Source organism: Theobroma umbraticum, unplaced genomic scaffold (assembly GCF_002168275.2).
Source record: "Theobroma umbraticum cultivar Fairchild unplaced genomic scaffold, ASM216827v3 scaffold_95.0, whole genome shotgun sequence".
NCBI lineage: Eukaryota > Viridiplantae > Streptophyta > Magnoliopsida > Malvales > Malvaceae > Theobroma > Theobroma umbraticum.
In genome coordinates this window covers 10832931-10843794 of record NW_018397257.1, presented here as the reverse complement: position 1 = coordinate 10843794, position 10864 = coordinate 10832931, and the positions used below count along the sequence as shown (strand labels likewise).

At 37.3% G+C, this 10864-nt stretch overlaps 2 protein-coding genes across 2 annotated transcripts; one reads left to right on the top strand and one right to left on the bottom strand.

Annotated features, from left to right (window-relative positions):
* Window positions 1-1262: 1262 nt before the first annotated feature.
* Window positions 1263-1997, top strand: ENODL20 (early nodulin-like protein 20). The gene is made up of 2 exons (XM_089782840.1): window positions 1263-1398; window positions 1506-1997. Exons 1-2 carry the CDS (start codon window positions 1263-1265, stop codon window positions 1868-1870), a joined length of 501 nt encoding a protein of 166 aa, XP_089638966.1. The 3' UTR covers window positions 1871-1997.
* Window positions 1998-2200: 203 nt separating this feature from the next.
* Window positions 2201-10767, bottom strand: LOC110413018 (protein argonaute 4-like). The gene is made up of 23 exons (XM_021423718.2): window positions 10593-10767; window positions 8740-8979; window positions 8428-8633; window positions 8113-8337; window positions 7861-7997; window positions 7681-7778; window positions 7496-7593; window positions 7176-7347; window positions 6960-7076; window positions 6767-6874; window positions 6569-6631; window positions 6369-6482; window positions 6088-6253; window positions 5886-5998; window positions 5604-5741; window positions 5301-5431; window positions 4988-5053; window positions 4230-4293; window positions 3958-4069; window positions 3798-3871; window positions 2965-3059; window positions 2843-2874; window positions 2201-2616 (listed from the first exon to the last, which is right to left on the bottom strand). Exons 2-23 carry the CDS (start codon window positions 8974-8976, stop codon window positions 2441-2443), a joined length of 2742 nt encoding a protein of 913 aa, XP_021279393.1. The 5' UTR covers window positions 8977-8979; window positions 10593-10767; the 3' UTR covers window positions 2201-2440.
* Between the last annotated feature and the right edge of the window lie 97 nt (window positions 10768-10864).

Below are 10864 nucleotides of genomic sequence, written 5' to 3'. Positions count from 1 at the left end.
CCCCACCAGCTCCAGCACCCTCACCAGGGAAAAACAGTGGTTCTCCATCAAATTGTTTGAGCCAGATTCTTCTACCACTGCTGACCTCCTCTGTGTTCTTGATCTTTCTTTCCAAATACTACTAATATTATTACATTTGGAGACATTGTTTCACTTCTGAAATGAGTGTTTACATCTTGTTTTGATGGTTTAAGTACAGAAACACTTGGATTTGCAACTCAAAATTATAGAATCCTGTTTCAAAGTTTTGATGATTGGGTTGTCTCAAACGTAACTGATTAGTATCCCAAAGATATCTACTTTGAGGAGAAGCAAAACAAAACAATAATGGAAAATTTGCTTCATTCCTAGAACTTGGAGGCCTTCCATTGGAGCTATCAACGTGAAATGCAGGTACTGACATGCTAGTTCATTAGACTTCAATCCTCTTATTATGAGTCCTTTAAATAGTTCCGACATCCAATAAAATTGGAACCATACAAAGAAGATATGCTCTTAAACAAAACAAAAGCATTTAAATGGTGCAACCCGAAACAATTCATATTCCATTCATCAAGGATCTACAAGAGAAAATTTATTGTTAAGACCAATGAATATGTATATCAGGATATTTAAATGTTTATGTCATTGATCAAGGTTGGACTAGTCCTGGATTCACTCAAAAATAAACTGTTTGAAGGATCAGAGCAAAGAGTACATATACTTGGTGCTGCTGCAGGGTTGGGGAACATACTCTTCATGTTACAATGGATTTGAGCATGATAAGAACAATTATGGGAAATGATCCCGAGCTTGGTCGTATAGCATTGTCACCAGCAGTTGTTGCAGACCCTTTAAGCATTACTCTTGGCGTGAGTGGTAGGCTAATTGAAGTAGCTTTTGCAGTCACAAGAAATATATCTTGAAAATTCAGCATATAAGCACGTTTCACTGCTTTAATCTTCTCTCGGAAAACCTTTGATCAGTGCCCACAATCATACAAAATTCATCAAAAGGATCTGTTCGAAAACAACAGAGGGTGATTATTGCCCATGGAAATTTCGTGAGCTAGTTAGTCTGGTCATGCTAAAATGTGCTTGTTGCTACAAACCTGTAAGAGTTCTGTGATTAATATGGATATGAATGTGAAATGCATGTGCTGGTAGCTCATTATCCTTGTTATCAAGAAATAGCCATTAAAAGAGAGACAAAGCTTTGGTGGGAGAAAAGAGTGGTGAAAAATGAGGGGCCTGAAGGTAATACTTGCCTTCGTGTTGCTGCAGATGGTATCAGTTCTGATCACAGGGAGCAGGCAGCCAGTCCTACACAGGGTTGGAGGAGGAAGATTTGCTTGGAAACCAAATGTTAACTTCACTGAGTGGGCGATCCATGAGCAGTTCTATGTGGGTGATTGGCTCTGTAAGTTCCCTCTTTCTGATTCAAACTGTCTTCCTGGGAAGCCTTTCATTATTCTTGGTCTGAAATTGAATTGTACTGACAGTCCTGAATTTCACTTTTTTGTGTAGATTTTGGATTCAACAAGCAGCTGTACACTGTTCTTCAAGTGAACGAGACAAGCTATGACAACTGCATTGACAAAGATTTCATCAAGAACATCACAAAGGGAGGAAGGGATGTGGTTAATCTGACAGAGGCAAAACCATATTACTTCATTAGCGGCCGAGGCCACTGCTTCGAAGGAATGAAAGTCGCCGTCTTTGTCCAAGACTCCCCACCTTTTCCACTGACAAATGGCTCTCTTCCAAGTACAATTACAAATAGTTCTTTGCCCATTACCATTGGCTCCGCATCAAACTGCCCCGGAAAGTTGACCTTGCTTGTTTTGTTTGCCTCCTCTTTGGCATGGATGGTCCTGTTTCAACATATCTGAAACATTGCAGCCTCTTTTGGGTACATGAAACACTGGGGATTTTTTAGCAGGAAGGATGTTTAATCATTTATTGTTGTTTAATCATTATTGTAGCCAGTTCTAGCATTGGGCAGATTGTTTTAGCATCGTTATGGTAGGCTTTCAAACAACTAAGGAAACCAAATGTTTTCCTGCTGCATTGGACTCGTTCTGTTTTACAGATAAGAGCAAGATTTGCCTTGTTCTTCCTCTAATTGAAAAAGTATCTTTTACTAGAATAAAGTATTCTAGGCTATGAACTGATTTTCAGCAGAAAAGTGTAAATAAGTGACCATTTCCATGACCTGATACTTATAAACCAAACAGGTAAAGGCCACTGGACATTAGGGCAATGGAGAAATTAGGGAGATATTTAGGCAACATTAGGGCAAGCACCCCAAGAGTATTCAAAATGGATGATGATTCAGAACAGCACATCATCATAGAAGTCTGGAATAGGGGCCCTACCTCTAAACTTTGAAATATACTTTAGAAATATCCAGCCGTTGACAAAAACCAAAAGCCCTATGTACAAAACATGGGTCAAAGGCCTCAGCAGAAGAACATTGAATTGCAGACTTTTTGGTCCAGTTTGGGCAGCTGAGGGACTGGAACAGCTCCAGGAGCAGTTACCCCACCATGGCTTGAAGATGTCTCAGAAGCATCTTCAAACTTCATAAATGTACCCAACTGTGAAGCCGCCAAATGGGCATAGCAAATTGGAGCAACTACACCAAAAAGGACATTGTGAAGATGAGAATACATATTTTGCTTTTGAAAGTAAGATTTGAAACAAACACTAACTGAAAATGGAATTACAAAATCATGCAGTTAATCAACAAACTACTGTATGAGCATAAAAGTCCAGACAAATCTTATCAAGCGGGAAAATCATTAGGTAAACCAAAAAGTCTATCACAAACACTGAAGTAGCATCTCAATCAGAATATTTACCTACAGATATTGCAGTGGTGCTTCTTTGATACCTGCAATAAACAGAGAATTTTAAGGATTGCGACAGCAGTTATAGCTGAAAATATTTCTGAAGCAGTTACAAGGCATGATTATACACTTACACATACGACAGACAATGGACAAGTTCTTGCAGATCATCAGCTGAAAATCCAATCTGATCTAACAGAACATGATAATGAGTAGGCCTTGTGGTTCCCTGAACAGCAAACACAAATAATAAAAAGAATGAAAGATATTACAATAAGGAAAAGATGGGCTACCGAGAAGGTTTGAAACACATAAAAAATCAATAATAGCAATTCTTTATCTCATGAATTTATCAAAAGATATTTAGCACAAATTGTTTTAAACACAAAATTAGCCAATCAAATACATGGAGAAAAAAACTCCAAACCAGGATTGAGCATGATTAGCACATCAATAAGAAGTCAGAGGTCAGAGCCTTGCATCACATATAAAAGGAGAAAAAGAAAGCAAAGTTCACAAAGCCAGGCCTTAAAACTTACAAAGATTGCTGTTTTAACTAAACTAAATTTAACATGGTAGAAATCTAAGTATCATTTTAATCCTAAAAGCTGGATTCTGTGGACCTCCCATCATCACTTTAATGACTTTTGGCTCTTACATAAAGATACATAGACAGAGACAGGAGATACAGCATAAGCATTGAGAAAAACTTGGATGAGAATCCAAGGAACTCTGATTCAGTTGCATCTTCTTTCACAAAAAAAAAAAAAACATATGAGTTCAACAGCTTTATATACAAACATTGAATTGTCAATAGGAAAGGCAAGCAGAAATATGTAGTCAGTATACCAATTAAATGTTTTAGATGTGTCAGTGCCAAAATATATCTGGCGTTCTAAAGTTTCTTAACAAATGGCATTTTGTTTATCTATTTATTGAAAGTATCAAGTGCCAAACTATATCTTACAATCATTCCGGCATGTGCACAGAGATAGAAGTCATTGTTCCTGGGATGACAGACTTTGTTGTCTATCACAGTTCCTGCAAAAGAAATGAAAAAAAAAGATCATGTTTGACAACCATAAAAATGATACCAAATGACAAGTCAAATAGTAAGTGAGCCTCACCAGGTGGGACATTGTCAGGAGATCCCTGCTGGAAAAACTTTGTATGATGGTTTTTCTGTGCTACAATGACCACAAACTTGGGATTCCATGCCTCATCAAGAAACTTGCAAGCCTAGAAACATTAACAAGAGATGTCTTACCCCTAGCACTAACATTTGAACACATTATTTTATCACTAAAACTGTGATCTTATTTATTTTGCATGAATAATTTGAAAAAAAAAAAGAATGTACAATTTTCAGTTCCCATGATTAAAAAGCACTATTGCATACCTCAATAATCTGATCCAGTTCAATGTTTAAAACTTGATTGAATTGTGACTCACTAACCCCATCCCTGAGTTGAACCCAAAAATAATGAGCAAGAAAGCAAATATTGCACAAGCATCTTGTTAAAATGTAACAGAAACATCAGCACAATAACCACAAACTACCGTACAAGAATAAACATGAATCATAAAACTTGCAATAGTATGACAACTATTCACAGTATTATAACATACAAGAAAGTTTTGCACAGCAGGTATTACATTCACAGGCCTAACTTCATGACACGGGCATGCTAATATTAATGGGAATCTAAAAGAATTCTGAGTCACAAAGCCAGAACAGAAAATGAGGGCAACAGCAAAGGCAGAGAAAGAACTAAAGCATTTCAAATAACAGGCAGAAAGAAACATGCTATCTTAATAGAGAGTTTAATGGACATCAACATATACAATCTGAAAGGAGCATGAAGACACTATGCACATAAAAGACACTTGAAGATTGCATACAATATTACCCAAATAATAGTTACACATGTTACAAGCAAAGAATGATTTGAGAGAATAAAATGCACCAGTGCCTCAAAGTCGATACAAATAGAAATAGATTGTGCAACGCATAGAAGAACCTATGTTAATTAAGAACTAAGAAAACCAAATTTTGTACCCGAGTTCACTAACAAAGCACTCTTCCACCTATGTGTGTTTCAGGCCATTATTACAAATTGAACATGAGAAACAACACAATGCAAAATGAAAAGAAACCTGAATATGATGATTTGATCAGGCTTTCTCTTTCCTGAACTCATGTAAAAGTCCAAGAGAAGCTCCCTGAGATCAAACAAGATACGTTAGGTGCACAAACTATAAACTTTACTAGACTCAATAGTAACAATACTACAGACATTTATGATTACCAGCAGAATAACATATCATACAACTTTCTTACTAAAACCAGCCCCACACCCATGCCCTTGGCCTCCCAAAAAGAGAGAAAGAAAAAGGATATCTAAATTAAATTTCAACAAAAAACGCTTGTCCTTTTTTTAGTCAAATAACCTTTATGATTGAAACGCACCTAATGATACCTTCATCCTCAGTGTCAGACACTCGTTTGAATAGAGAATCTATCATTTCAACCTTAGGAGACTGTGTACGCACAGATGCCCTGTAGCGGGAAATCAGAGGCCACTGCCTGGAGCTAACCACCTACAAATTGAAAAATACAAAAACTCTAAATATTCTAAGTAGAGTTCAAGAAATTTCCCTGCAGGCATTATTAATTCAGTACAGGCAGACTGCTTAATCATATCTCAGCAACTACCATTAAGAACTGCTTCATACTCAAGACACCAATGATAAGGAATAAAATTGACCATACCGCAGCAATTGATGGGACATCGGATTGCCCAGGAGAGCCATGTGACACATCCATGCCAAGGATGACGGTTGGAACCTTAGAAACAACAGGTATTGAAGGTGTTTGTTCAATTGCTAACATCGAATTCAGTCCTCCAAGCTGTGAGCAGGTTATGGTAGAGATATTAGCAGGTTTAACTACAAAGAGAACAATAACACTACTGATTTTACTACAAAAGATTAAAACTGCAACCAGAGGAACTGATTCAAGTAAAAAAAGAAGAAACATTTGATACGAGCACACCTTTGCATTGATCTTGAGAAGCAAATTCGTAAGGTACTGATCATTGACCCTAGTTGGAGCCATACACTGAGTGACTACACCAAACTCAGCAAGATACTTTCGCTTCCATGGACCTTAAAAAATTCATGGAACTTTATATGTTAGGAAAAGACTTAAAGAGAACATGCATAACTAATGTATGAACAGATGAGATTGTGCACACCATAAAGATCAGAATTTTTCCTATCAGGTAGCAGACAAAGAACGAAATGTGGAGCTCCAGGAAGTTTAGACTGCATCTCCTCACACATCTTCTCCACTCTAACCACAGGCGGGGAACGTCTGTTCTGATTCCTCTCTTCAAACACATCAAATGGAGGATCTATATGCTAAAAAAGAGACATGAAAAAGAACTTAAGCCAACAAGTTGAATTCCATATTTTTCCCATTATGCTAACTAACAAAACCCTTACAACCAAAACAAAAGTCGGATATAATACTTACAATCCCTTTCATTTCTCCACATCTAATCAGATCACGTACAAGGATTTTTACATCACACCGTGCCGAAAAGTTCACAACAACCCATCGTGCAATCTTAGTCGGCTCAACTAATTTCTATGAAAGCAGACAATGAACAAGTGAGAAACAAGAGATGAATCATATATGAGATAGAAGGCTTTGAAACCCATGAGAGACAAGACCTTATTGTTAAAATTCCATCGCCCATTCCGTGGAAAGAAATCTTCACCATTGCCCACTTTTAACTGTCATTAAAAGATAACTTTGTCAGAATGTAGATCTAAAAGAATGATCCTAAATAACCCTCAACAACCAACATAAAAGTTTGATTAATCAAGGGAACAAAGGAAAATTCAGCAAAACATATATCACTTATCTACCCTTGGGGCTGGCAGTACACGACCTTCCACTTGGGTGAAATTAGAGCTGATAGAGACACCACACGACCGCAGCATGGGTTCAGCACTGTAATTGCTTTTGCGTAAAGCCTGCACAAAAGTTTGCAACACTCATGACCCATAAGTTAAAGCACAATGGAATATTGCGAGTCAAAAGCTCAGGGAAAAGACCTACATTAGACAAGACATTCATTCTTTCTTGAGGCTTCTGCCTTGATTTTTCCACCAGTGAAGCTCTTTGGAAAGTGGATAGTGCTTTTGTGTAACGTTGCAAGGACACCAAAGAACAGAGCTACAGGATTGCAACAGATGCACAACACACCATAGACAAGAATTAATTGCTAAACATATATCATTTAATTAAACAAAAAACCACAGTGCATCAGTTCACCTCCATAGGAATATAAGTTGGCCTCTTTGGCTTCCCAACATTAATGCATGGCATCCTTGCAGAATAACGCAACTGTATGTTGCGATGGTTGACAAAGTAGTCATAAACAGTCACCTCCAGAGTCTCAGCTTCACCATTCTCACTCTTCGTGCTTTTCTGCTTCAATGAAAACCTACATCAAGGACACAATTTAAATAAAAATATAATCACTTGAAACTCAAGCACTACACCACATGCTAGCATGATGAGCTCAAAGAAAAATAATAGTCAATTTGGCACAAATCAAAGAAAAAGCACTGTTGTAAATCAGCAAACCATACAACTGATCTTCGCAGAATTGGTCACTCAATCCAGTAATCTTGTACTCCTGATTGGATGGACTGACTTTTATCCTCAGATTCTTAAGCACACGTTTAGCCTATTCAGGGAATCAAGCAATAGTGGTTTAATGATTGATGCAAGGGAACTCAAGTTCACTTTGCAACAAAAAGTTGTTATTGATTACCTTCGTCCAATCAAGAGAGTCAGGATCTCTTGCATTCTGATTGGCAAGTAAAAAATCCACTACAGGACCAGGTTGAATTATCATGGTAGTTGACACATCTGAAATAGAAAGATAAAAGAGTTATTGAACAAACAATACAAGGCATGCAAATGCACAAGAGCTGAGAGATAAGACTCCAACCAATATTCAGTGAAAGACCTCCTTGAGAGCTTCTGAAACTCGAATGGAAACCCCTACATCCTAGGACACCACCTCCAATCTCTGCAAAATTGTTTGGATCATTGTGGAAGAAAGATTGACGAACAAGTAGGCATCCCCTGTGAAATCAAATGAAATGTCAAAATAAATATAACATCCTGGATCAAAACCTAAAAGCAAGCAAAAGGGTATGCAGACACAAGCACATGTGACAGAAACACATAATTAACTCACTGTTTCGCTGCATGCTGCCGTAAAATAATATCCAACACCCTCAGGGCTTCTTGCGAGTTTTCTGACTCCTGTCCGCGCAGAGCATTTTGAATGGCTTGCATGGGAATCTTTGCAGCAAAGCTAATCTCCACTCTAAAAGTCTTTGATTGATACGGCCGTCTTAATCTCTTCCTGTCATGCTCATTTGGGCTGTCATGGCCATCAGGGCTAGCATTTCCGTTGTTTCTATACATAAAAAAGGTCAACAGTTAGAGCTGAAATAGCAATGAATGTACCAGTATAAATACTAAAAATCAATCCAAAGTGTATGTCTACCTATTAGATGTAACATCCTCAAGTACAACAGTAAACTCAAGCTTGTTACTTGGAAGAGAACCAACAGTAAATAAGCTCTTCTCCCCATCATATGCAAAGTCTTTTCCAGCCAACTCACTGCTGTAGGTCTCATGCACCCTATCGATCACTTTTCTTCCAACACCCTTACCATCAACTGGGCGACCATCCTCATAAGAAACAGATACCTGTTGAACCAAATGCAAACGAAAGAAGAAACTTGCATCAATAGTGTTTGCCAAACCTCAAATGGAAGGAAGGAAAAGCATAGAGCAAAGGAATCAAATGACATACACTGTAATGGAAGAAGTGCCCATTAACATTTCCAATATTCACTTGAAAGTGATTGGTAAGAATAGGTATCTTCTGCCCTTTAGAACCAAGCCCACGCCTGGCCATTGGGACACGTGCAACCTTATTCTTTGCAGGTTCAGATTCTGCTTTGATTGGCACCACATTGGGAGGCACAGGTGGGGGAGGAGGCAGAGAGTCCTGTGCTGCCCCATTTCCATCTGGCTCAAACGAGTCCATATCCTAACCAAGAAGAAAAATATGTATTAGGCAGAGGAAAAAAGATCCTAGCAAACATTTAAGCTTAGCTACACCACAAACTCCCCAAAAAGTCAGTAATATTATCAGTGTAACCCTTTCATGCAGAAAATCATTATTCAAATCTTTAAGTTGATAAATTCATTATTCAAAAAAGAGAGACAAAAAGAGAAGCAATTACTCTTGATATATCACAATCTTAAACCTCATCCATCTACATCATTAAGTATTTATTTAATTATTTCACTCATTCAACTTGATAGTGTTTATCTCTATGTATTTCCTCGAAAATAATATCAGTTTTACATTAAATAACTTAAAGAGAAATCAATAAATATATATCCCATTCTTTAAAGAGTAACATAGACATAGACATTCAGGGAGTTCAGTGAACCAGATAATGGCTTAAAGATCTTAGCAGAGTGGGATACAAGAAAACATATATCCCATTCTTTTAAGAGTAACATATACATAGACATTCAGGGAGCTCCGTGAACCAGAAAATGGCTTAAAGATCTTAGCAGAGTGGAATATAAGAAAAAACATAGACATTCAAACACCCAAGATGAGGAACAAAGTCAAGACACCGAAACTATATACTACCTAAAAATGAGATTTTTTTCCAACAATATGCACCAAACACCAACATGCAAACACAAGAAAGATATGTTTACAAAGTATATCAGCTGATCTGCAGCAAAAAAACCTTATCTTGGTCAATGCTGGAACATCCACAAGCAAAAATAGACAAATAGACAAATAGCAAATAGCCAACAGATAAGAATGGTACAATAAAAGAAATAATAAAACAAAGTACCCTTCAACGTACGCAATCAGGGAAGCTTTAAGAAAATGAGCTTGAACCCAGAGTTCCAAAAAAAGAGATAACTTGAAGGGACAGAAATTGCCATATTTAGCATAAAACTCATAATTTCAACCAAATAAATAGCAGTATTTAAGGGATTGAACGAGGATACACCAAAAGCAAGTACCTTCATGACATCAGGAGACAGTAAGGACCAGAAATTGCAAAGAAAGAGTTAAATGAAATGACAAAAACTTGTAAACGCAGTTAAAAATCCCAAATGAAGCAAAGAATGGTACAGCTTTTTGAATGGCTTGGTCACAAAAATGACAAAAAGGAGATTTTTTTTTAACACAAAAAAAAACTAACTACTATAAAAAATTAAATTAAATTAAATAACAACGAAACGAATAGCCCACTGACGTGACAAAAAGTGCTCTACACTGCCGAAAAACTACAGTCGATTACCAGTTTTAAAATGGAAAAATAATAAAGTTCCTTGTGAAAAAGCACAGAACATCAGCTATAAAAGTGCAAACTTGAACGGTTCCTGAAGAACTAGAAACAAAAACAGGGGAAAAAATGCCCAGATCATGGTTGAAAAGAAGAAAACCCTTGAAATACACCACCAAATGAAGCTGCATTGTAAGGAAACGAAAAAACCTCAAAAATTCCCAAGAAAATGGAAACTTTCAAACAAACACTTCAAAAACCCAGACGCAAACAAACCCCAAAACAGGGAAAAACCAAAGTCAAAAAGTGCAGAAACTAAAGGGATTTTACAGAGGAATACCTGGAATTTGAGGAGAGAAAAAACTAAGATTGAAAGCAACCCTAAAACCCAATGAAGCTTCAAGGGAAAGAAAGTGTCAACGCCCCTCTCTCTGGTTTACTCTCTCACTCTTTATACTCAACAACTGAAAAGACTGAAATGGCTCAAAAACCATTCCTTTCTCTCTCCGATGTGAGCTATGTTTTTCCCTTATTTGTCTCCTCTACGTCTCTGCTTACACAATTGCTCTGCTTCATCGCATCTCGACCGTCCACTTGGCTCAATCTCAGACT